The sequence below is a fragment of the Opisthocomus hoazin genome, chromosome 9, assembly GCF_030867145.1.
Source record: "Opisthocomus hoazin isolate bOpiHoa1 chromosome 9, bOpiHoa1.hap1, whole genome shotgun sequence".
NCBI lineage: Eukaryota > Metazoa > Chordata > Aves > Opisthocomiformes > Opisthocomidae > Opisthocomus > Opisthocomus hoazin.
In genome coordinates this window covers 29,082,883-29,110,129 of record NC_134422.1, presented here as the reverse complement: position 1 = coordinate 29,110,129, position 27,247 = coordinate 29,082,883, and the positions used below count along the sequence as shown (strand labels likewise).

At 39.9% G+C, this 27,247-nt stretch overlaps 1 protein-coding gene across 7 annotated transcripts in view; it reads left to right on the top strand.

Annotated features, from left to right (window-relative positions):
• Positions 1 to 27,247, top strand: part of RAPH1 (Ras association (RalGDS/AF-6) and pleckstrin homology domains 1) — a 107,354-nt gene that overhangs the window by 71,259 nt on the left and 8,848 nt on the right. For 6 of the 7 annotated variants that reach the window (XM_075429645.1, XM_075429646.1, XM_075429644.1 and 3 more), the window contains exons 5-13: positions 5,716 to 5,793; positions 6,982 to 7,141; positions 10,909 to 11,030; positions 12,673 to 12,738; positions 14,193 to 14,336; positions 15,578 to 15,688; positions 20,451 to 20,549; positions 21,187 to 21,307; positions 22,933 to 23,075. In XM_075429645.1, the coding sequence (XP_075285760.1) occupies positions 5,716 to 5,793; positions 6,982 to 7,141; positions 10,909 to 11,030; positions 12,673 to 12,738; positions 14,193 to 14,336; positions 15,578 to 15,688; positions 20,451 to 20,549; positions 21,187 to 21,307; positions 22,933 to 23,075 (1,044 nt within the window). Of the gene's footprint in view, positions 1 to 5,715; positions 5,794 to 6,981; positions 7,142 to 10,908; positions 11,031 to 12,672; positions 12,739 to 14,192; positions 14,337 to 15,577; positions 15,689 to 20,450; positions 20,550 to 21,186; positions 21,308 to 22,932; positions 23,076 to 25,264; positions 27,061 to 27,247 lie in introns of those variants that run through there. The other variant, XM_075429649.1, reaches the window with a different exon arrangement.

The window sequence follows — 27,247 nt, the reverse complement described above, 5'->3', positions numbered from 1 at the left end:
GTTATCTTCTTATCTGCATTCAAAGAAAGACTTCAGAGAACAATTTCAAATATTAAATATAAAAGAAACTTCTTTATGCATCTTGTGATCTGTCTACCCTGCTAATTTAAGTGAAATGTGGACTTTGTTACGTACCTCTTATAAGTTAATTACTGACTTTCCTAAACACTAACTTTTCTTAATTAATTTTCCTCCTTTTTTCCATTCTGCTTGTGATCTCTGTAAAAAAGGTGTCGGTTAATAACACTAAAAATGTACAACGAAACAAAAAATAAAACTCCAACCTAGAAACATGAGGCATAAAGTCATTTCAGCAAGGTCAGCTCTGTCGTAGCACCTGTCTTGCCTATTTAATGTTAAAACACAGCTGGAATATCTTGAACTGTACATTCAACTGGAAACTGGGCAGGAGACTGTGATTGTGATTATATTAAGGAAATCTTAACTTCGGATTTTTTGGGGTTATTCTGTCCAATATTCCAGTATAGACTAAAATTATTGAAAACTGAGTTTTGGTATAAAAATATGAAGAAAAAGTCATGAATTGAAGACCACTGCTTTGCAGACCTGTACTCTTTCAATTTTAGTTCACAATATGTTAGGATATTTTGGATGAACAAGTTCTTAACAGAAGTATGTTATACTTATTCTTTATACACATTCTTTAAATTAGGTGTGATGTTTTCCATAACCAAAAGTAATCTCACTCAAAGCTTTAAAATGATTCCAGAAGTCGTCCCATTAAAGTGAGGAATTTGTTGCAGTTTTACAGTGATGTGTACTGCTACTAAAAGAGAACATTCTCTTCCTGTCAGAGGTGGAAACAGCACTCCTTTATGTTTTGTATTTTTATGCAGGGGGTGTATGTTTGTGTCTCCTTTAGCATAGAAAGAATGGTTTGGAAGGGACCTTATAGACCATCTAGTTCCAACCCCCCTGCCATGGGCAGGGACACCTTCCACTGGACCAGGTTGCTTGAAGCCCCATCCAACCTGGCCTTGATCACTGCCAGGGAGGGGGCAGCCACAGCTTCTCTGGGCAACCTCTGCCAGTGTTTCACCAGCCTCATAGTGAAGAATTTCTTTCTTATCTCTAATCACAGAATCACAGAATAGTAGGGGTTGGAAGGGACCTCTGTGGGTCATCTAGTCCAACCCTCCTGCCAAAGCAGGGTCACCTAGAGCAGGCTGCACAGGACCTTGTCCAGGCGGGTCTTGAATATCTCCAGAGGAGGAGACTCCACAACCTCCCTGGGCAGCCTGTTCCAGTGCTCCGTTACCCTCAGAGGAAAGAAGTTCTTCCTCATGTTCAGATGGAACTTCCTGTGCCTCAGTTTGTGCCCATTGGCCCTTGTCCTGTCACTGGGCACCACTGAAAAGAGCTTGGCCCCATCCTCCTGACACCCACCCTTCAGATATTTATAAGCATTTATTAGGTCCCCTCTCAGCCTTCTCTTCTTCAGGCTGAACAACCCCAGCTCCCTCAAGCCTCTCCTCGTAGGGGAGATGTTCCAGTCCCCTCATCATCCTTGTAGCCCTCCGCTGGACTCTCTCCAGTAGCTCCTCATCTTTCTTGAACTGGGGAGCCCAGAACTGGACAGAGTACTCCAGATGAGGCCTCACCAGGGCAGTGTAGAGGGGGAGGAGAACCTCCCTCGACCTGCTGGCCACACTCTTGTTGATGCACCCCAGGATTCCATTGGCTTTCTTGGCAGCCAGGGCACACTGCTGGCTCATGGTTAACCTGTTGTCCACCAGGACGCCCAGGTCCCTCTCCGCAGAGCTGCTCTCCAGCAGGTCCACCCCAAGCCTGTACTGGTGCATGAGGTTGTTCCTCCCCAGGTGCAGGACCCTGCACTTGCCTTTGTTGAACCTCATCAGGTTCCTCTCTGCCCAGCTTTCCAGCCTATCCAGGTCACGCTGAATGGCAGCACAGCCTTCTGGTGTATCTACCACACCTCCCAGTTTGGTGTCATCAGCAAACTTGCTGAGGGTACATTCTAACTCTTCATCCAGGTCGTTGATGAAGAAGTTAAACAAGACTGGGCCCAGTACTGACCCCTGGGGGACACCACTTGTCACCAGCCTCCAACTAGACTCAGCGCCGCTGATGACAACCCTCTGAGTTCTGCCATTCAGCCAGTTCTCTATCCACTTCACCGACCACTCATCCAGCCCACGCTTCCTCATCTTCCCTAGGAGGATATCATGGGAGACTGTGTCGAAAGCCTTGCTGAAGTCAAGGTGGACAACATCCACGGCTCTCCCTTCGTCTACCCAGCCAGTCATGTCATCGTAGAAAGCTATCAGATTGGTCAGGTATGATTTCCCCTTGGTGAATCCATGCTGACTACTCCTGATAACCTGCTTTTCTTCCACTTGTTTGATGATGGCCTCCAGGATAAGCTGCTCCATCACCTTTCCCGGGATGGAGGTGAGGCTGACCGGCCTGTAGTTCCCTGGGTCCTCCTTCTTGCCCTTTTTGAAGATTGGAGTGACATTGGCCTTTCTCCAGTCCTCGGGCACCTCTCCTGTCCTCCAGGACCTCTCAAAGATGATGGAGAGTGGCTCAGCAATGACATCCGCCAGCTCCCTCAGCACTCGTGGGTGCATTCCATCGGGGCCCATGGATTTGTGGACATCCAGATCGCTTAAGCAATCCCTCACACAGTCCTCCTCGACCAAGGGAAAGTCGTCCTCTTTGTAGGCTTCTTCTCTTACCTCCGGGGCCTGGGATTCCTGAGGGCCAGTCTTAGCACTGAAGACTGAAGCAAAGAAGGCATTCAGTAGCTCTGCCTTCTCTGCATCCTCCATCACCAGGACACCCGCCTCATTCAGCAGCGGCCCCACGTTGTCCCTAGCCTTCCTTTTGCTGCTGATGTGGTTGAAGAAGCCCTTCTTGTTGTTTTTGACATCCCTTGTCAGCTTCAATTCCTCGTCGCATCCCTGCATGCTCTCACCACGTTTCTGTACTCTTCCCAAGTGGCCTGCCCCTCTTTCCACATTCCATGGACCTTTTTCTTCCACCTGATCTCCGCTAGAAGCTCCTTGTTTAACCATGCAGGTCTCCTGCCTCCTTTGCTAGATTTCTTTCTCAGGGGGATGCATTGCTCCTGTGCATGGAAGAAGTGTTGTTTAAACAGCGACCAGCACTCTTGGACCCCCCTGCCTTCCAGAGCCCTGGCCCACGGGATTCCTCCCAGTAGCTCCTTGAAGAGGCCAAAGTTAGCCCTCCTGAGGTCCAGGGTTTTGATCCTGCTTATTGCCCTGCTTCCTCCATGCAGGATCCTGAACTCGAGCATTTCATGGTCACTGCAGCCCAGTCTACCTCCGACCTTCACATCCTCTATCAGTCCCTCCTTGTTTGTTAACACAAGGTCCAGCAGCGCGCCTTTCCTTGTTGGTTCCTCCACCACTTGCATCAGAAAGTTATCATCGATGCTCTGTAGGAACCTCCTGGATTGCGGCTGCCTAGCTGTATGGTCTTCCCAGCTGATGTCAGGGTGGTTGAAGTCCCCCATGAGAACCAGGGCCTGTGACTGTGAGGCTGCTTGCAGCTGCCTGTAGAAGGCATCATCAACTTCCTCCTCCTGGTCAGGTGGCCTGTAGTACACACCCACAGTAATGTCACCGTTATGAGCCTGTCCCTTAATTCTAACCCACAAGCTTTCAACTTGTTCCTCATTTGCCCCCAGGCCAAGCTCAATGCATTCTACTTGCTCCGTCACATATAGAGCAACTCCCCCACCTCTCCGTGTTGGCCTGTCTTTCCTAAAGAGTCTGTAGCCATCCATGACAGCATGCCAGTCATGGAGTTGTCCCACCACGTTTCTGTGATGGCGACCAAGTCGTAGCCGTCCTGCTGTATAATGGCTTCCAGCTCCTCCTGTTTATTGCCCATGCTACGTGTGTTGCTGTAAACACACTTGAGCTGGGCTGTCAATCTCACCCCTGGCCTTGGCACGCCAAGCCTATGCTTATCCCTAGTGAGCATCACTGTTACAAACTTAGAAGCATTTAAAACAGTGTTTAATAATATTTTATTTCTACAGATGGGACTGGTTATTGTTAAGGAAGAGGAAGCATATTTTAGAATTCTGGGTGTATTTTACATTTAAATGATTCTAGGTATCATGGCACTGTTTGTTTGTTTTTAGTAGAATGCTAATATGATTTAACCTTTCTAAGCTATATGACACCATCTTTGTGGTGAATAAAAAGCCATAGTTCCCTACAGACTAGTGAAAATCTATGTTCTGAGGTAATTGAGTTCCCAGATAATGTTTGAAGCTCACATTATTTCTGCTCGTGTCAACTTACTGGTTCATTTTATTAAAAAGTATAATGTTTCTCACAAGGCAGCCTGTTGTCCCGTCTAGCTGATGTTTTTTCTGGGGCTTAGTATGGTCACAAGCAAGAGGGAGCAAAAGCTGTGAAGTAAGAGTGCAATAAGTATCGTAGGGAATGCCCTTTAGCAGTTGATAGGAATATTAGTACTTCACTGAGAACTGGAAAACTTAAACTCTGTGGCCTTCAGGATAGCTGAATCTTGATGTTTACAAGAAAAACAACCATCTAAACACATGGTAAAGAAACCATGATTTACATTCATACAAGAAAGCAATGCAGAAATAAATGTCCGTGGCTTGCTGAGTGTTGTTGTGATGGTCTGTGCTACTTTTGATCTGAGAAAAATCTAAATTTTTCTTTGCAAAGAAGATTGAATATTTTAAAGGGGATTTGTTTGTTTACTTATTTAATATGTTTGTTGATTTTAAAATAATTATGATGCTTTTAGATATGAGCCACAATGAACATCCACAATTTCAGATTTCTGAAGTCTGAAACCTGCACATGGCATCTTAAAAAGACTGGTTGCTTGTTTAGCTGCATATTTGAAATCCACTTTCAACAGAAATATTAATAATCTCTGGAAATGAAAAAACAGTATTGCTAGTCTTACAGTATACAGTTTTCTTCATCATCAGCAGATATATTTAAATTATCTGCATTTTTAATGCACTTCCAGTTGCAACAAAAATAGATTACTTAGAAGAGCATCAAAGAAAATATTGCTTGTTTCCTTTATGTGTCTTAAAATACATAAAGCAAGGAGAAATACAGCCTGGATCAGATAAAGCGTGTGTTCAAGCTACTGACTTATTGCAAACGGATTTAATAGTTTAAAATCTTCCAAACCAATGCACATAGTGTGGCATCCTATTTGTAGGATTTGTTTTCCATACTTGCTGTGTGCTGTTAAATTCTGATACTTCTCAGTGTGCTATTTATGTTTTATGTTGGTCAACCAAGAATGTGTTGGGTGTACTCAACTGTACACTCTTGAATATGTATTGTCCAAATCTATTACTGTAAATACATGATATGCTAAAAAATTTGGTAGCAATGCACAAGACTACTTACAAGATGGAAGAAGAGAGAAATGCCAGGTGTGTCTGTACAAAATACATACCTCCAGTATGTTCTTTTGGAGATAATGGCAATTGTATCTCTGAACGTTATATATATATATAGTAATGCTTTTCGTCTTAAAAAGTAGTGGTCTTCGTCATCACTAAGAAATAATTGAGGATTTATAGGTGGGTCAATCAGCATTTCAGTTCATGTTTTGAAGTGTGGTAGTCTCAAAATTAAACCAGCTAAAACCAGACTCAAGTTTGTGTTCACTGGAATTCTATGTGTTGTGTCCCCCTAGGAAGAACAGGCTGCTAAACTCAAAGCTGAGAAGATTAGAGTTGCATTAGAGAAGATTAAAGAGGCACAAGTGAAAAAGGTAAGTTATTTATACTGGTTTATAAGATCTTTATTTTGTACTTATTTAGCTGGAAAATGCAAGTGAAATTCTTCTCGTTTGTGTCTACTACCCGTAAGTTGACCTAAATAAAATAGGAACACTACAGTGTTCTCCTGAGATTGTGTATTAAGCAGTCACACATTCAAAATGTGGGTCTGTTTTCTTTACAGACCCCTTCTCATTATGCGTAATAGGATTTTCCAGTGATAAATGGAATACAAGTATTCCAGACTACAGACAGGGGTTACCAAGTGGAGAAAGTCTACTGACATTACTCGGTGCACTATCAAAGAATATAAATTGTTCCCTCGAAATTTAGCATTCTTGTTTTATGTTTGGAGTTTTTCAGTAGCTTAAATTGCCTTTTTCACATTCAGTGTTTATATATCAAAAGCTGAAAAACTGTCCTGGCTGGAAGATGGGAATTAACAATCCAACCAGTGTATTACAGCTAGTACGTTTTAACTTTTCCAGCTGAACAAGGTGTAAAAAAAGAAGCATGATGATTGGCAAGAACAATCTGTTGTCTTCAGGTTTTTTGTTGGTTAAAAAAATGGCTGCATTTTTCTGTCTGGACAGTGACTTCTTTAAAGTGCCTATGAAAAGCCATTGTGTTTTAAAAGCAGATTTCTTTCACAATAATGCTTCGTACTCTCCAGAAAAAGAAGATTTAGTATAGGTATATTGTTTGCATAATCAACATTTTCAGAAAATAGGGAGGAAGCAGGCAGAAAGCTTGAATTACAAATCTGAAAAATTCTGACTCTGTATAAAGGTTGTGCAGAACTCTATGTCTGTGTTTGTTCCACCTGAGTATGTGAGAAAAATTGTGATGAAGACACTTTATTAATCAGAACAGGACACTTGGGCAGGAGGGATTTTTTTTCTCCTTAACACACAACTAAAGCACATTGTCATTGTATTGGGAAGACCTTTATATTTGCTCTCTTATACGGAAGAAGAACAGTATCTTGTGAAGTGCCCGCGATACAGATATCTAACGATGATTTATGACTTTACATTTTTAGGGAGTGTTTTGAATGAACTTACTGTTTTATGCTATTTTAACAAGATCTTAGAAGAAGAAACAAGACCTTAGAAAACATGTTTTTATTTGAAATGTGGGAAATTTAATCCTTCTTGTTTCCCTGATTTTCTGCATCATAGTTGGTGATCAGAGTCCATATGTCTGATGACAGCTCAAAAACAATGATGGTGGATGAGAGGCAGACAGTGAGACAGGTGTTAGACAATCTGATGGACAAATCGCATTGCGGTTACAGTTTAGACTGGTCATTGGTGGAAACCATCTCTGAATTGCAAATGGGTAAGTAATAATTGTAAACATTTATAATTCTTATCTGTTGATGTAATACTTGTCTATATCTATGTCATCCGAATGATGTAAATTCTTGTTTGTGTAATGTTCATCATCCCATTCATTCATGTAGTAAATGTTCGTTAAAGTAGTAAAGCTCATGAATGATATTGTTTCAGAATGATCCGGAAATGTTTTCTTCTTTCGTATTAAAAGCATGTCTAAATTCTAAGATGTGATATAGGAATTTTACTCATGTCTAGTCACTGAGCGTATTAGTTTTGAGTGTTCCTCACAGAAGAAAGAGGTAAGGGATAAAAAACTTACTGTCCATTTTCCTCTTTGTAAATAGTATTTTGTGCTGACCCTAATAGCTCTTATTACAAAAAGTTGTCTACATTTCTTTTTCTGTTAAATATTTTAATGCAATTGGCAATATGGCTCTAAGGGCAGTTAAAGCTCCTTTGCGCTGCATTGCGCATTCCACAGTGTAAGTTGTTCATTTAGCCGAAGCGTATAGCATCTGAATGGAAAAGAAGGGGAAAAATTATAGAAAAACAATATTATTAATCTCTGTTATCAGAGAAGAATTGCATCAGAGAGCTGTTAAGCACCTTACCTGCTAACTAAAGAGAAGCCCAGAAATGAACCCAAATATCTTCTAATTAAATTTCAAATTAGATTTGAAATTAAAATGCAAATTAATATTTCTTCTCTCTTTTGGTGAAACCTTTTCTATTTCAGGCAATATAGCATATTAACTTTGCTTATTGTTAAACAGAAAAAGCTGTTGTAGGGTGAGGTATCCTTTGAATATTCTACTTTTCATATGAAAACCATCATCTTACTAGGCTCAAAACCTTAAAATTTTAATAAATTTAAAGTTGCCCAATTTTGAAACCAGAATGAATTTGTACAAATTCTTTGTAAATCCATATTAGGTATATAAAAAGCAGAGGTGTAATTCTGTAACATTTTACGCATGAGAACAGTATGAATAAATAACCTTACTAGTTCTGCAGTCGTCGTATGTTTCTGTCACCGAAAAATCTTTGAATGTGTAGGTAGCAGGATCCTGGACTCAAAGCTGAATCAGACATCTTCCCCATCCTAGATCTGCTTTCATAAGACACTTCTATTCACTGTGCAGCCTGGAAAGAATAAAGCAAAAAAATACTGGAAAAAATATTTTCAAATTCTGTTAGAAACAAAGGGCTAAACTGCAGACAGAAAGATAAACTTCTGTTTAGCTAAATTTAGCAGTGTGGCTGAATTAAGATTATTTTGAAATGGAACCACGGTTACTTAATCTCTGTTGGGTGTTCTGCAAGTATATGCATGACATGAAGTATATGAATGACAGAATTTAACTGCGGAATTGAAAGAGTTTCAAGCTATAGAACAACATCTGTTATGATTACAGAATTTCAAATTCAGGCTACAACATAATAAACCTAAGAGAGATGCAAGAGGGTAGAATTCAGTTTCCTCTTTCATTTTTTAGTTTGGCTTTCCTTGGTCCTTGGCAGGGCAACCGTTAGGTAGTTTTTCATAGATTTCAGGTTTTTTTTTATCTTTTAAAGAGTATCCAAAATGCAGCCTGTTTGGTTCATAGATTTTATACTGGAACTTGAAAAACAAATGAAAAAATACTACAACAAAGCCCTCGCCACATGTACTATTGTGTATTGTATTGTGTTATTTTGACAGTGGCTCATCTTTTGAAACATTTTTTTGGCAATGCCTATGAAAGAGAAGGGAACTCCTTTATTATAATATTTTCCTTTAGCGAAACACAGAACGCCTGTTTACCTTCACAGTGTATTTTACCATGTTGTCTTGTCAGTTCATTGCTCATTAATTGCACAGTTCAATAAAATGCAGTAAAAGCTTTCAGCTGACAAACTGCGGAGAAAGGCATGAGGCCTGTGGAGTTCCAGTCTGTCGTTGCATTTTATGTGGTCTGCTTCAGATGTGTGTGGTTAGCTATTCTTTGAGGAGTCTGTTTTAGGTCCATGTACTTGAAGTAGAAGACCACCTGTTGCTATCTAATGATTTAACCAGAAGCTTTATATGTACTTCCAGAAGAACCCAGTGACGTTATTTCCAGAATGCAGAATGAAATGCTTTGCCCATTTTTACCCTGCAAGTTTGTAACAGAAATAACTCTGGAAGATTTCTTTTGCTTGGGACAAAGGTTATTTTCATTTTTTTAGTTAGAGCAGAGTATGTCTAGGAATTATCTGAGTTACAATGTTTTAATTTTAGAAAGTATGTTTAATAATAGGAACATTGCACTATGCGCAGTTTTACATACTATAGGTACATTATACTCGGTAAGTTGTTTCATGTTTGAGTTCAGTTACTGTTCTTCGTGTAACAGCAGTTGATCTGTTTTGAAAGCTATGCCGTTTCACTAGTGAGGCTGCAGTGAGACTTAAGCTTTTGTATCACAGTCCTCTGAAGTTTTTTTGTTTTATTCTTCTGCTAGGCGACACCTTTTTTACTTTCTTGGAAGACAGTATTGCTGTGTTGCTGATAGAGCTTGATGGAAGTCATGAGTTGCAACTTGAAAGCTTCTTAGAAAGATCTCACCAAGACCTCACTAATGTTGTGTTGTCATCTCAAACCTAAGTTCATTCCCTGCAGATGACATTTTGTAGCATTCATTCTGCTTAGTATTCTTAATTACCAAATATGTTGAGATGTCATCTGTCATCTCAGTCTTCATTAGTGATAGTTCCAAGCTCTGGATGTGATCAGTGCCATATACCCTCTGTAAAAATGGGGTGTAGTTGATTTTGTGGGAAAAAATATGTTCTGCTTTCAGACGCAATTGAAAGGTCAAGCAAATCCCAAAGGATTCTGAAATAAATAATTTGCTGAAATGCCACTGTGTGGCCTACGTGAAGAGGGAACAAATTGCAGAAAGCAAGATTCTACTTCAGTGTCTTGGGAAGGAGGAGGAAGTTGATCTAGTGGTTTCCCAAAGATATATTCTTCCTTATTTATTTTAGAATAAGGGTTTTCAGAGATTTCTCTACCATTTCAGTAAATTTTCCTCTTTTTTCTTCCTCTCTTCTCTTTTGCCTGTGTTCAATATCTTGTACTAGTGATAGCTGTTTCAACAGAGGGTCAAAGCTCAGAGTTCTCAGAAGCCATTGCTGATACATCATTTATTGTAAGAAATAGACAGTATCAGTTTTCAGATTTCTTCTACCACACCCCCCCTAACCATGGGTGTTCTTCATTTCAGAAGCATTTTGTTTTCCTGCTGATCATTGTCTATTACTTTTTCTGATACTTTATGAGTGAGGTCGCGATCAGGGATGTAGAAACAAATTTTGTGCTGAAAAAAATGCCTAACAAATGCCTCCAGGGATTGTGTGGGCCAGAGTACGTATAAATGTGATAACCTTTTTATTTGTACACATAACATTTAAAATGTCGTCATTTGAGTCTGCTGTGTTCATTTGGGATGGCAGACTTTGTCAGGTAAAAAAAAACCAAAGCACTTCATCTGTTGGTGGAACTATAGGCCTGAAGAGACAGAAGTGAGAGTGTTGGGTGAGTGTATGAGTGAAATTAAACCAGGCACGTCTGAAAGTTGACTAAGTTCTTGCAGTTTCTTAGTGTAAGCTTCTTGCCCATTTTAGTAGACCTTGAACTCTGTTTTCTGTCCATATATGCCTTATCTCCCAGATATGATTACAGAGTACTTTTTGTCACAAATTATGACAAATTCAAATGTATTTGCTGTCTTGTTGTTGCTGCAGAAAGGATCTTTGAGGATCATGAAAATTTAGTTGAAAATCTTCTGAACTGGACAAGAGATAGTCAAAACAAGCTGATGTTTGTGGAACGTATAGAGAAATACGCACTTTTCAAGAATCCCCAGGTAAGCCTGAGGTTCATGTTGAATGCATGTGTGTGTGTACACATGCACGCCTGATTGCAGTTTCCTACTTTTTTTGATAGCATTCATTTCTATACGTTTATTTTGATAGTTGTGTATGTATTGAAATGATAGGCAACTTTACATTTCGGCACTGTGTACATCCACATTGTGGTTGGCGCAAAATGAAGTCCCTAGCAGAAAACCATGATCTGAAGCAATCTGTTTGCTAACATGTTTGTGGATAATTTTAATGGAGATCAAGGCAAACAGTTTCATGATATTTACACCAATACTTAGTGCTGTTCAAATATGTAGATATGCAAGAAAGTTGCTGACAGGTATTGCCACTCCATTGTGCATTCTTATGTTCCTGGCAAGAAGGGGGTGAGAAAATCAGAGAGAATAGCTACTCCATGGTCAAATGGCAGGTGAAGAGAATAGAGCATAAGTCCCTCTCTGTGGGAGCAGGGACCTGCCTCTGTTCACCTGGGTTTCATGTTCCCTGGCGAGGAAACCAAAGGCCCCTCTTCTCTCAGATGGCTTCAGAGGCCTCTCATCTCTCAAATGGCAGCTATGGATTTGATGTTCACTTCAGTACTGTAAGAGAGTGGAGGGAAAAAACAAAAGAAAAGCAGAAGATGGCTCTTTGAAGAATTTGAATTGAAAAAAACCTGGATATATTACCACTTGATCTCCCTTTTAGGATCATAGATTATATCTGTATGGCATCTATGTGGTATGTTCTTGGTTTTAAACTGAGTATCAGTTTTGCATGCTCATTCTTTGGGACACCATCAGTGTACTTGATTTTTGAAAACTGAAAACCAGGTCTTATTCAAGTGCTTTGCAGCAAAACTCTGAAGTTCTTTTTAAAAGCATGTAATTGATACGTTTACTATCAGTACGTACAGTAGGCACAGTCAACAAAAAGGAGGTAGCAGCATAAAACCAGTATTTGTCCTTGGTTTAAAATATTGGACTGTCTAAACTTTGTGAATTTTTTCCAGTACAAGAGCTAGGGCTTAAGAGGAGGAAGATTTTCATTGTCCAAGTCCTTTCCAAGCTGAAGAACAGTACAAGACTTCTTGTTTAATAAGATACAGTACCTGTGTATGGTTAGACTCCTTTTAAGAAGAGAAGGAGTAGTAATTCCTCATGAAACAAAGATACTTTTATTCAGCAAAACTGTCAGGGCAAGGTGGAAAGAAGTACATTGCTTCTGTGTGTGCTTCTTTGAACACGTAAATAATGGCAGTATGTAACAAGTTTAAAGATCTCTGAGTTTTTAAAATATCTTTATTGTGGGATTTTCAAGTTCATAGTATTTTTATTTATGGATGCATTGTACCAGGCAGCTGTTTGTTTTGTGGAAAGCCGGGACAATGTTGTTATGAGGCAGTTACTTAAGATGAGCGTATGGACTGATTGATATTTCTGGAAAAGGTGGTTAGAACTTAGTTCCATATATTATTTAGCAGTCTGACAAATAGTTTCAGTTAGACTACAAAGTTCTGTTTAATTAATGTGTTGTCCTTAGATAATAGCTGGGGTTTTTCTTACTGCTACAGAAATGTAAATGTGAAATGTTATTTGGCTTGATTCTAGGACGCCTGTAGAAATATTAAGCTTTCTCTTGTTACAGAACTATCTTCTGGGGAAGAAAGAAACCTCTGAGATGGCAGACAGAAATAAAGAGGTGCTGCTAGAGGTAAGACTGCCAAAACAAAAAGGGCATAGTGGTCATTTCAGAGCATGAAGCTAAACTCTAAAAGGTTGTAGTGATTGAAATTGATGGGTGGAGCTGAATGTAATTCTGGAACAACTGTGAATGGAATGTGTTACATTCGAGATAAATGGCTACTTTAGTGTTAGCCTGTTTCAGATACAATCAGGTAATAAAAATGTGTCTTTATTTTGTTTAATAACTAAAATACCATACACAGTGATAATCAAAACGAGGTTACCTATAACTATGGCTAAGAACAGTTGAAATTTGCGGAACTGTCTCTTGTTTTTTTGACCTGGGGTGGTAGAGATTTTTTTTACTAGTAATCGCCAAGTTGTTATTCTCTACAAAATTCTATAGCATTTGTTCAGTGACTGGTTGATGTTAGTATCTTAAATTTTGTTTGTAAGCAAAGTAGTTAAAAATTGCTTCAATTGCATTTTAAAACAAGCAACCAAATATTAAAAGGTGGGTGACAGAAAAGGAAGTCAATTAGTATCAAACACATTAAATAGTTTAGAGAACTAAGGACAACAAAAAAAATGTGTGGAGCAAATAAAGCAAACAGTAAACACAGCCTCCATAAGCTGAAAACTGAATGGTTTTGTGACATTTTTATAGAGACATACCCATGCTGAAGTGTCATAGCTTCTGCTTGATTTCCAGAATAATGATTATGATTTTGGTACTTACACAGAAGTAAATATTTTGGGTATTTAATTTTGAGTTATACTTAGTACAATTTAACTTAGAAGTAGCATGTGCATGCTCTTAGTATATTATTAATATGAGTTTTAATAAGTGGTTGTGTGACTACTGTGGATCAAAAAGATGCTTGAAGCCATGACATGCAGAGGATTGTAATTCTATCTAAGTCTTTCTGTCTTCTAGGATGACTCATAAATCTCTATACTGCATATTAATCTAGAGTGTATTTAAAGCATTTGTTTTCCTCTGTTAGCTCTTTATAAATAGAACCTTAACAGAAGTTGTAGTGTTGGCAGTTAGTAGCAACAAAGTACTCATGGAATGAATTATAGCAGTATCTGATGGATATGTAATTAGGTTTTGTGTATACTTAGACTTACGAGGCTATATCTATGAGGTGACCTCGTGACTTTAAAGCCAGTAAAGCCATTGGAGGATCTATTACTGATAAGCAGTGGCTAGAAAATCTTTACAGTAGCTGCTAATATTTTTGTTGTCGGTCTTGCACTGAGAAAATCCTAAGCTCCACTATTATATGTGTCTGAATTACCTTACAGCTTCTACAGCTAATCTCTAATTTGTATCACTGCATGAAAAAAAGAGCTGTCCCTGTTACGTGTGTGTTCCTTAGATAAAGAATTTCAGATTTTCGGTTGTTAAAAACAAACCACTGCATGCTGTATGTTCTGTCTCTTTCTCTCTTCCCAAACCACTGTGTTCATTGGCAGGAATGTTTCTGTGGAAGTTCTGTAACTGTGCCAGAGATTGAGGGAGTTTTGTGGCTCAAAGAGGATGGTAAGAAGTCTTGGAAGAAACGTTACTTTCTTCTTCGAGCTTCTGGAATCTACTATGTCCCTAAAGGGAAGGCAAAGGTATGCTATTTTAAAGCAATTTCCCTGAACTGTTTATTGCTGGTAAATTGTGTGCACAAGAGTCAGCCTCAATTTTTGGCTTGGCTTTGGCTTGCGTAGTGCCACATCCCTTAATTAAAAGTGCAGCTTGATCATGGAAATATCGTGTAAATTACTGTGGTAGCACTTGATGTGAAGAGTGTAACCTCAATTTCAAATATACAAGAAGACAAGGGTTTGCTTTTTTGAGTGAGCTCAGGGTTACATGTTCAGAAACACTTGAGGAAAAATGGAAAAATGGTGGAGTTAAGAGGCTGTCTCTTCTTAAGCAGAATTCAGATGAAGGACCAAATTTCACTGCAAATGCTAATCATAAAACATCAGATCAACTCCACAATCAGTCTGCATAATTTTATTTGGTTTAGTTAGTTCATATAAATGAGATTCTTTTTGGACCAATTTGTGCTGTGTTTCTTGAAACTGGTAAATATAATACCATTTCTTTAGTGTCACTTGCTGCTGTTCTGTGTATATCAATAAGGAAAAGTAAATAGAAAGCTGATACAAATGCATTATAACTTCAAGGCTGAACTACTGTGAGTTCAAGTTGTCTGTGAATCAATCAGTCTTGACAGCATGAAGTGATCCCCAGTACAGAAAGTCCACTTCCCACACAGCTGGCAATGAAGAGAAGTCTCTGTCAGCACATCAGCTCTTGTTAGAGTTGAAGACATCTCAGATGTTCTTCCCACAGCCTTTTGCTTTGTTAAAACAACCTATGTGCAAGATAGCCTGATGAAATTCTGTGCTCTACAACCACTGCCAAACATTATTAGAATTATACTCACAGTCACACTGGAATTTGGACACCTTATAATTATTACCAGGGTGAAATGTAACCAGTAGCTGTTAAAAAGTTCCCGGTCAACCAATCTTACTTACTTTCTTCTGATACCAGCTCTGAATAAACTTTAGTAGTTCAGTGTAAAATGTTGTCAAAAGGCAAAATGCAGAGAAAACACAAAAAACCAGACTGGATTTGGAAAAGGATATGCCGGTTAAAAATGAACATCTGATGCAAGAGTTGATGCATGGCTGTATCTCCTTCTTGTATTGGTAGTTTTCGAATCAGATTGAGACTAATGCTAGACTTTAACTAGACCTTATATTAGTATTGTATCTTAACACTAGACTGATTTTTGTCAGTGCATGTGGTTTTCTTAAAAAAATACTTTGTAAATTATTATTTTTGTATTTAATAGGTCTCGCGGGATCTCGTGTGCTTTCTACAGCTAGATCATGTCAATGTTTACTATGGACAGGACTATCGGAACAAGTACAAAGCACCCACAGACTATTGTTTAGTGCTAAAGGTAAGTTCTTTGTTGTTTTAAAAATTCTCATGCTGAAAAGTATGATTAAAGAGCTTGAAACATTTCCACACTAATCTTAGTCCCTTACAATAACTACACTTCCTAATTGTGAGCAAGAGCTGATTAACACAATATTAATCTTGGGAGAGATTATAATTTAGAATACACTTCCTATACTAATATAACAGTTGAAAAACTCTGCCTGTCAGTTTTCAGGGCGAATTTCTGAATTATTTTAATTCTGCACATGAGAAATCTAAATAGCTGTAAGTTACAGTGGCAATGACATAGCTATTTTTAACTACGTTTTCTGCACAGTTGTTGCAATGAGCCTTTTTGACAGAAATACAGTAAAAAAATGAGAAAATGCCATGCGGGGACTAGTGCAGAGGGAAGAAATGGCTATGAATCACTTTCTTCCTCATGAAGCTGACAGATTTTCTCCTCTTGAGAGAAGATCTCTGGATTTTTACGATGGGGGAGGAAAAAAGATCATAGAGAGCGGCAGAAAAATGGCTTTACTGGATTCATCTAGCACTCTCGGTTTCTCTGACAGTGGCCTTTCTTCATAAGGTGCTTAGGGGGAAAATTAGAGTCCAGGGCAGTCTTGCGGAGGTACTTCCAGAGAGTACTTTTTCAGCCTTTAGAAATTTAGGGAGCCAGAGAGTGAATCTTGGCTGTTCAGTAGCCCTAGGTGCATTCTTACTCTGAATATGCTCTGTCTCTTTTGGGATTCCATGAAACTTTTAGAATGCTGCAGCAGTTAGGTGCACCTTGTATGCTCTTTTACTTGTTCTGAGCCATCAGTTGCTTTCCGTTTTGTTTCCCCCTAGTTCTTGTATAGGAAGTGAACAGTTAGTGAACGGTTGTTGCCTGTTCTCCAGGCTCCTCATGACTTTGTAAATGCTTTCATAATGCCTTGAATTGTCTTACTTCCAGACTGCTGAGTCCCAGTCTATTTAATTGTTCATCATACTCTAAAACATAACACTAGACCCTTTTTACCCCTTGGCAACTCTGTACCTTACAACAATCCAGGTTCAGTGAGATAATACTCCTTAAAACGCTAACTTCAGGGAGCTGTCATCTTCTCAGAGTGTAGGAGTTGTGCAGAAATTGGTATTAGGAAATCATGTCTACCCATATTGCCCAACCTGTGGGAAAGGGCATTCTGTAAAGGAAGAAACTTCTGAGTATAAAGGACAGGTAGAAAGAACAAGTAGAAAAAATGTTATGAAAGCAGTGACCTGACCTTAAACTGTGAGGCTAGTAACTTGAGTACTTCAAATTATTTTAAATTGCATTAACTCATCTCCCAGTCTCTCTTGACTCCCACGCAGTGTTCAAAATGGTGTAGGTTCCTGCAAGATAGCTAGCTACAAAGCTATTTTAAAACATGTTTTCACAGTATGTTCGTAGAAAGTGTCTTTGCAGATTTGAAAATGGTGCAGGTTGCAAGAGATGGTTATAGTTGCACTTACAGTTTTCCTTTGACCTCTTACCTTGCCGGATTTGTAGCTCATGTGGTGTTGCATATGTCAGTATGTTAGAATGTTTTATGTAGCTGGAGTGGGTGGCTGCCTATCCACTGTGTGAAAAAAATGATTTCATCTTCCAGTAGACAGGGCAACATGCAAATAGGCCCACGGAGAGGCAGACACTGAATATCAAATATGGAACATGATGTTAAGGGAGAAAGCATACAGCTGAAAGTGGAAATACTTTCCATGTTCTTATAGGTTATTGATGCAGTTAATTGAATGCAATTAGAAGCAAAAATGTCAGTGTTTGTAGGTATTTATAAATTCTTTGAAGTAAATTGATTTCTTCTGCTTACAAGTCACTTTCTGTGCACATCATTTGGACAGGAGTGAATTATTTTTTCAGCCTTGTTGACCACACAGAGTAAACCCGACTAAGTCTTTTCTAAGTAGATTTGTTTTTTTAAAGTATTGCCATTCTGAGCACAAATGAAGACATGAAAATGTTAAAGTCAAATTTTAATGTGTCTAAATTGTCCCTTATTGGCTTATTTAAGTAAATTAATGGGGTAGAGTTGTTGCAGATGGGTGGTTAGATCGCTTCAAGAATCACCGTCAAAGGTATGTGGAAGAAAAGATTTTACCAAAAATTTCTAAAATGTGATTTTACAGAGTTCGTTGGCAAGGTTCACTCTATTGCTTATCAAATGAATGGAATACAAAATCGAAGTAGGATTGCGATAGAATGATTTATACAGAGATTGAAGAAAGATGTAAGGGAGACACACACACACACCCCCCCCCCGTTGAGTCACAAGGTTCAGAACAGACCCACTTGCTTTCTAAACTCCTTCTCAGAGAGGAGCCTAGGTGCAGCTAGATCCAGACTCAGCCTCAGCCCACAACACTTTCTGTCTAAACGGTATATCTAGTAGCAATTCAAGGTGTGTTTGCAGTTAGAGAGAGAAAATCACAGAAATTTAGCAGCAATAAATCACTGGTTAATTTAGTATCTGCAGAGTTATTAAGAAGAATTCACTACTGCAGTCACAGTAGTGGGATATCATGCTTTGAATTACACACACACGCACAGAGACAATATGCATAGCTACGGGTACCTGTTAAAATGCCCCTCGAGTTCAGTGAAATACTCACTTCAGATGATTTTCTCAATGGGCGAAGGTCGAGCCTCAAGGAGTGAGGGATCCCTGTAGTTCAGGCCAGGTAACCTTGAAGTTCAAAGTGCTCTGAGAGACATCCCACCCAGAGAGAGGGTACTGGGCACAGCCTGCCATGCTCCAGGAGAGCTCAAAGGGCTTTCCTTGGTACCGCTGCTTATAGGGTCTCAAGATGATTGACTTTGGTCGGTAAGTTTCCATCCTGGCCATGTGAAGCAATTCGTGCCGACAATAGGGTAATTTTGGTGTTCCTCAGACCATGTCGTTCTGTCCTTTACCAAACAGGTAGCAGAGGTGTCAGGTACAGTCAGGGAGTCCTGATCATCCCAACTCAGTGCTCGCGTTCAAAGGCAAGAAAAGTGGCCAGTCACACCAGCTAACTGCTCTTGCAGTGCAAGCAAGAATACAATGCTGGCTGGTTCTGGGATTGCCAGGTGGTGGGGGAGAGGGGACTGCACCACCACAAGAGTTAGTCAGGTAACTTGGACAAAGTGAAGCTGTGTTTTCATTGTGGAACTGATGAATCACCAAATTATGATATTGAGCAGGATTGAGTTCTGCCTTCCTCAGTTCTTAAAATGTTACATTAGTCGTTTTTATTACTACCAGTGTATTGAAACCATACAGTATTTTTTTAAATAGAAACTGAGTTTTCCACCACAAAGATTCACAAAGCTGGGAAAGATCTCCAAAGCGTGAACATGTTTTTGGAGAGGTGAATGGCAAATACAAACTCAAAGGCCGATTGTCACTAAAGTCCAGAATGGATTTGTCTTTACATGCTTGCTTCCTTTGTTTATCTTGAAAGACAGGTGCTGTGCTATTGTTAAATATGATGTTTGTATGCTAGTATGTAATATTAGCTCCTTGGTCCTAAATGTTAGATTTCTGAGAGGTTCTTTTACTTCTGTGTAGCCAAATTTTTTAACAAGTCCAGGAAAAAGATGGCTTGTTAGCAAATTATTTTTTGTGTGCTTCTATAGAACTCTTCTTTGTTATACAACATGTATGTGAAAGAGGCTGGTAGTGAAAGATGAAAACAGTTATCTGATATCATAATGAAGTTAGTTATATATATTCTGTTTATGGAGATAAACATGTTTGTGTTCATTTTGAAATAATTATGTTTGGAAGACAACAGGAGAAAATATTCTGAAAAGACACTAAACGTTCTTTGATATGTGTTTCAGGTAGTCTGCAGTAAAACGTTAATACCTGTGGTCACCTAGCAAAACTCTGTGTCACTGAACTGTAAGCTAACAGAGGAAATGATAAGAACTTGAGTATTCAAAGTTGCCCTGACAGTTGTGAGACATGTAACTTCTACAGCATGGGCAGGAAACAACTGAATAATCCATCCAGAATGATTTCCAGTGTCTGATTTTTGAAAAATAGACATTTCTTTCTTGACTGCTGAATTCATAAATACAGCACCTTTTCTTTTTTATACATGCATGTGGGAGCAGCAAGTATTTTAGATGATAGCCCGGTGTCAGTAGGGTGGGTACCTTGCAGGCTATAAAAGCTGAAAATGGAATTGTGCTTAACAGTGTGTCATTTGTGTAGTGTTTCACTTGAGACATACAAAAGCAAAGACCAGTGTGTGTGTTTTCCTCCAATTTGTTTTAATGTGAGAGGAAGGCGAAATATTAGTTGTCTCCCTCAGGTGGTGAGTTAATCCATAGAGCAGTAAAAGGAGACAGCTCTACTCTTTGGCAGTCCCTTGCTTGTGTTTTGGAAGGGTTTTTAAAAGCTGAGACTGTTCTGAGCATTTGGGTCGAGTGTATAAAGATTTCTAAAGACCCTTACAGGTACAGATGACTGTTGGTAGATAGAAGGTACAGCACTAAAATACTGAAAGATTCACCCTTTCTTAGTGTTTCAAACCTGAAATCAGTGCACACTGGACACACTGCCAATCTTTGTGTGAAGCGGTCCCCACTGCCACCTCCTGAAATACTCTCTAACATTTTCAGGTGGGCTCGAAATACTATTGAAGAGCTTCCAGCATTAAGTTTGTCTGTATAGATCTCAACAGGTAAAAGGCTTTACTTGCATTCCTAGCTATTAAAATATTGATGATGATTAATAATTTTTCTGCAGCATCCTCAGATCCAGAAGAAGTCCCAGTATATAAAGTACCTTTGCTGTGATGATGTAAGAACTCTACACCAATGGATCAATGGCATCCGCATTGCTAAGGTAACCTCCTCTAGGCAGTCTGCACTGTTTCCATGAGTTGTTGTCGTTATCTGTTTAAAACCATTTACAGTTACTTAGCAAAATATGCGCTAAATCTAACTTTCCTCTGTTTAACTATTCTGAAGGTGAATACACAATCTTCTTGCATATTTCAGTCCCTAGCAAAATTGTTAGACTTTGTTGTTGTGGTAATTCAGTAATTGGGCCCTTTTTCCTTGTTTCTGATGCACCTCTCTAACTGACATCATGGCTAGATTTTAGCCAGCTCCCTTACAGATTTTAAAAAGAAGACTTACGGGAAAAGAAGGGAATTGAGAAAACAATTATTTTCTAAGATCCCCAGGTTGGCTTAGTTTATTCATTGGCCCATTTCTTGCATAAGTGAACTGGTTTTCTTTCTTTCAGCAATTCACGAATAAAAAGGCAAAAGGTTGGGGGAAGGGAGTTGCCACTTCGGTTAAATAAAACAAAACTAGATTTGCACTGAATTAATGTTGCCTGAGCTCCTTAACAAAGAGACAGTTGTTTCTCTCTGTGAGGAAAAAAGGTGGAATAGAGAAGCCGGAGGTGGAGCTCAACAGTCTGAAAAGTGTACACAGCCTCTACAGGTGTTAAATTTGTCTGTCATTTTGCTTAGTATGGGAAGCAGCTATACATGAACTATCAGGAAGCGCTGAAGAGAACAGAATCGGCATATGACTGGACTTCCTTGTCTAGCTCCAGTATCAAGTCAGGCTCCAGCTCATCTAGTTTGCCAGGTAATAATGTGATCTGTCTCATAATAGAAAGATTTAATTACCTTTTCTATCCGCTGGTATCAGGACACCTCAGGAGAGACTATTGAAGGAAATGGACTGTTTCTCCAAAGTCTTTATGCTATGTTTAGTCTAAAACACAGACTTTATGTTTAACATATATATGTACAAAAACGCATAAAAACCTATTTTATTGTACTTGCAGTGGTGTATGTATTTGGAACATACAGTGCTTTCTTGTTCAGCTCCAAAAAAGAATGTTTTTCTGATACTGAGAAGAGGAAACTTCCTTTCAAATTCCTGATGCCTCTGTCTTCACCTATCTGAAAAAAGAAATCAAATCTATGTTTTAATGATGCATAGAGACTTGTGTGTGTGGCTGTTAAACTGCTTTTGTTGACTGAAATATTTGAAATTGGAAAACGAGAAATAGTCCCTGCCCAAAGGCGAAGATCCAAACAATCTCTTTAGAGACAAACTTTGAAAATACTGTTTCTGTTCCCATGTCAAACTGCGTGTGCCAGCAGTAATACGCTGCTGTTTACCTCTCAGCAGGACTGGGGCTGTTTTTCTGTAGCACATAGCAGTTTCAATATTGATGAATGGTTTATATAGTCTCATTTCACTCTTCAGAGCTGACTGACACTCTGACAGGTTACTCTGAACCCTCAGGGGCAAGTTCCATTATTGAAGACAGGTTATTGTGGGGAAGTGTTTTTTCCATCGCAGATACAGGTCAGGAAGTAAAGCTACTTCATGGGAAGGGTTCAGAAAGTAGCTTGTGAGAGTGAGCTAAGCAAATGCAGCCTAACAGGGAAGGCACCGTGTTTTTTCAACTGTCTGGAACAGCTTGCCAGGTGTAGCGATAAACTTTCAGTTACTGACAATTTCTCCATCCAAGCTGGGTGGTTTTCTGATAAAATTCCTCTTGTGGGGAGTTGAGCCACAGCTCACCAGCCATGAGTGTTCTGCTAGAGCTACAGTCCAGCCTGTGCCTAGATTGTCATTTTCCCCAGGACAGCTTGGGACTACACAGAAAGCAGGTGCCAGGCTGGATAGATTGCTCTGGCAGTGGCTGCTGCTCAAGATATCCTGTGGACTCAGAGCATCATCCGCGTTTGTTAGTTGCAGGATGCACATCATTCCTTCTCTTCCCTGGAGGAATGGAGCTATCAGAAGCAGACTGCTGCCTCGGCGTAGTTTGCCTGTCCTCACCTTATGTCCGGTGTCTGTGTCTAAGGTTGTGCTGGGAAGGAGTGCTGGAGAGAGCAGGCTGCATGCCTTGCATGAAACAGGGCTATTCCCAAAGTGTGGGAGCTGTTGAGTGTTTCAGAACCTACACAACTGCCATATATTTTTACTTTGCAGCATATCTGACATGCTGTGGTCTTTGTGGTGCTTCAGATTTGGTTAATACCAGGGATCTGTTGCTCTGTTTTGTTTGCCAGGCAGCAATGGCCTGGATGCGAGCTAGAGCTTATGCAGTAGTTAGTGGGAACAATGTCCTTTAATAATATATTTAAGGAGTGTGACCAATAAATGTCACACAGAGTTGCATTATAAACACACTGACTTTACTCTTGCATGCAGAAGCATACATAACTGTTTCTTAACTTTCTTCTAAACAGAATCTCAATCAAATCATTCTAATCAGTCTGACAGTGGAGTTTCTGACACCCAGCCAGCTGGACATGTCCGTTCCCAAAGTATTGTCAGCTCCATGTTCTCCGAGGCCTGGAAGCGAGGCACTCAACTGGAGGAATCCAGCAAGGTAACAAGAAGACTTTAGTTTGAGAGCCAACACCCAACAAAATGTATGAGACAGTGTGATACCTGTTCCACCTCTGTCTCGAGTGGGATTTCTTCTCTTTTATTCTCAATGTTACTGACATACACTGCCATACAGTTATTTTCTCAGGAATCACTTTTTCAGGGAATTCATGCTGGAACCTTCTGTTCTTGCTTTTATTGGTGTGCACAGAGGCCCTGTGTTCGTTGAAGGCATGATACAGCCCTTCCCATAGAATCCTATTAACTAATGTTGAATAAAGACAAAATAAAAAGATCAGCTGTTACCAAGTTGAATGTAGTTCTTTCACCAAGATCTTCCTCCAGTTAACTAGCCACATCTTTCCATTGTAAAGATGTGAATAACTGAGACCCGAAGGCAGGTATTTCTATTTAAGAAGCTTCAGTAGTTTTTAGTGAAATGTTTTCTGTTCTACTTGGTTGAAATGGAAACAGTAACCATAGATAGATATGGTCAAAGCAAAAGTACTAAAATTGAGAGCAATTCTGGACTGAGGCAGATTTGGTATCTCCTGTTGCTGGTCAAGAGTTACAAAGGGTTTTTAACCCATTGAAGCCTGGGGCTCAGGTCTGTTGAGGTTTGGTTATTTTTGTGTCATTTCTGTGGTAGCTGACTGGTGTAGTTCCTGTAGAATACTTCCAAACACAGCGCAATTGCCACTTAGACTGGTTTGTTGTCAGCCTCAAGGGAATTTCCGTGTTTCTGAAGAGCTGTGCAATCAGTATTAACTGCAGCAGTACATGTGGAAGTACGTTGGCAGGATGCTGTGAGAAGCTATCTTCACTCCTGTCAATTTTCAGTTTTCCCCAGACCCCAGGTTCAAGCTAGAGAAGCAAGCTTTTTAAGACTAAAACCATGGGTCACTACGCCTGACATTGGTGCATGAGATAAATAACTAAAAAAAAGACACAACATCACATTTTCAAATAAGAAAGCACACGTGGCACAATGTGAAAACTGATGTGGCTGTATTCTTTGGAATTCAGAACTTTTCTGCAGTGCCTGCTGGCTTGGAAATTGTCTGGTTGTAATAGCAATGTAGTACTCGGCCCAGGAATGTATCTTGCTAAATTGTGATACAAATTTTTCTACTGCATGAGTGCAACACCTGGTGCATGTTCATCAGCAGATGCCTTGTGTATGTGTACAGGATGCATCATTTCTGCAGGAGCAGGGTAGGTGGAAAAGGTAGGGCACTGGAGTCTTGTCTAGCATGTACCTGACAGAGGTGAAAGAGTACTGCTATGAGAAGTGTAATGTTGTTGTTTCCTAAAGCTTTGGTTTTAATGTGAAATCTTGCTGCTGCGCTCTCTGTGAGCTATTCAAGAAAAGTTTGAAGTCTACGACAATGGGGTTACTGTTCTTATCGAGTCCATAGTGCTGCTGGCAATTGGTCACTTAAATAAACCCCAAGAATTTTTACGTTACCTGAGTAAAGCCATTATAAAAATATTCAGGCTGCTCCCTGTTGAGGGCCATCCATGTTTCAAAATTTCATCATTTTGAATTCCTTTCTATGCACAAATCCAAGAAAAGGTATATTTCTCTTCCTCGTGCATAACACAGGTGAATGGATTGCCCTAAAACTTTCAAGAATCCAAATGAAATGAACTGTGTAAAATTATCTTTCAAAGCCATGTTAAATAATTCTGGGTCAATTGGTGACAAATTTACCTTCAGTGAAACTACAGTACATGCTGTTTTATCCTGTACAGGTCTGGCCCAAGGAACCTAAATAACTCATAAATGAGACCGGCAGTGGAAAATGTTTAACTATGTGGCAAGAAAGGAAACAACAGTGTTGAAAGAAATTGTAATTTACATGAAAAGGTGGTTGCAGTTGCAGTGGTACTGAGACATGCTGGTTTAGAATCATAGAATCATAGAATGCTTTGGGTTGGAAGGGACCTTTAGAGGTCATCTAGCCCAACCCCCCTGCAATGAGCACCTGCAACTAAACCAGGTTGATCAGAGCCCCGTCCAGCCTGGCCTTGAATGTTTCCAGGGATGGGGCATCTACCACCTCTCTGGGCAACCTGTGCCAGTGTTTCACCACCCTCATGGTAAAAAATTTCTTCCTTGTATTAGCCGTTACTCCTTGTCCTATCACAACAGGCCTTGATAAAAAGATTTTCCCATCTTTCCTATAGGCCCCCTTTAGGTACTGGAAGGCTGCTATAAGGTGTCCCCGGAGCCTTCTCTTCTCCAGGCTGAACAGCCCCAACTCTCTCAGACTGTCCTCACAGGAGCAGTGCTCCAGCCCTCTGATCATCTTTGTGGCCCTCCTCTGGACCCGCTCCAACAGGTCCACATCTTTCCTGTGCTCAGTGCTCCAGAGCTGGACTACTTAAGGCAGATTGGTCTCCAGACAGTTATTTCAGAGGTAGTTACTCCACAATGCTTTGGTGACAAAGCTGGCTTAAGAAGTTCATACGGGCAGATTGCTGCAAGTGGCAGAATTAGGGGAGACTTGTCCAGCATGTCCCTTCCCCTTCTGCAAGAGCTCTCTCCCACCTCGATGCCCTTGTCTCACCCCCTTCAGCAGGCATGGCAGAACAGAGCATGCCTTGGCTCAGTGAGGAGGTGACACTGATGCTGGCCAGCCAGCCAGGATCTTGTACTGGTTGGCCAGTGGCTAACTGCTCAAGAAATTAAAAATGGGTCAGTTCTGCCTGCTTTTCCCTGATATACTAGGTGCCAGTAACCTCACAACAATTTCTTGAAGTTGAAAGTATATTGAGATTTCTAGCAGTCTGACATGTTTGACTGAAATGTGCTAACCAATCCAAAAGCAACTGGCATAGCAAAAGAGATGACAAACAGATCAATCGCAAAAGATTGTCTTCTTAGGAAAAACAGCTTAAAAAAAAAGGCGCACAGTTATTTTAAAAAATAGATACTACTCTTTTTATAGCATTTCTGAGAGTTCCAGATAGTCATGAAGATGCGTGTTACAAATACGGATTGATAGTATGCAACAAGTAGTTTTTCAGGATACACAGAAGGGTATCACATAGTGAAAAGGATGAAGCAGGACAATGATCTGTTTCAAGGTTCTTCTATAAACAAAGTATCACTTAATATGTTTCTGGTTGTGGAAGTTTAATCTGAGTCTGTGGAAATGTGAGGTGCTCCCTTCCTGAGATGCACAATACTATTTTTCCCTGTCCTGAGTGTTTAATTTGCCCACTGTGAAAATTACTGTCTTCAATGGATATGAGGAAAATTCCTGTCTGTTTCAAATATATCTAAGATTAAAAAAACACCTTTCCCAAAGTGCAGGTGATCTGGCCACTTCGTATTTTTGAAAAATTGCTGTTTGCCCTAAGAATACTTTATTCATCTGTTCACATTCTTCACAGTTGGTCAGTGAAGACCTCATTATGTCTCGTTTTGCTTGTTACATTTTGAACACGTTATTTCAAATAGATGCTACAGCAGTCATCAAAATGTGTGCTCAGTATTTGTGTTTGAAGTGACAAACTCAGGCTTCTCCAAGGTCTCGCCATTCAGGGATAGCTGTTCTGTTGTGCCTTGGTCTCCCTCTCTGTCTATTTTATGCCGCTTTTATTTTTCCTGTTGCCTTTTGCTGTCTCAGGTGTCAAAAGTGAAGCTCAGCACACCCGTGGTGCCTTATACAGGGCCCAGTTAAGGTCAGGTGGTGCTACTTGAAAATTCATTAACCTGGGTGATTGGGAGAATGGTGATTTACAGACTAACACATGCAAGAGCTCAAGAATTCTCTCCTGTTTTGTTATGTGAACACCTTGATTTAGCTCCAGAACTGTTACGCTCTTGCCTTCCACACCTAATGTGACAGGTAGAGACACCCCCACGTGTGTTGTAAGTCACTGTTTGCTGTTTCTGACTAATCCTTTTGATGTTCTTCCGCGCATATAGAAACTGTGTGCACTTGTGTTCAGACCAAAGCAATATGCAGGCTTGCTCATACAGTGCAGACGAGCATAACTGGGCTAACTTGTGGCAGGGTGTCTGCTGATGCAGTGTAGATACCCAGCGTGGTCAGTTGCCGTGTCGATATTGCGTTTCTAATGCCTGTTTCTGTGCTGTGCGCTGTCAAATTCACAGCTTGGCTTGTAGCCACAACGCTTTGTATTAGGAGGATGTTTGTA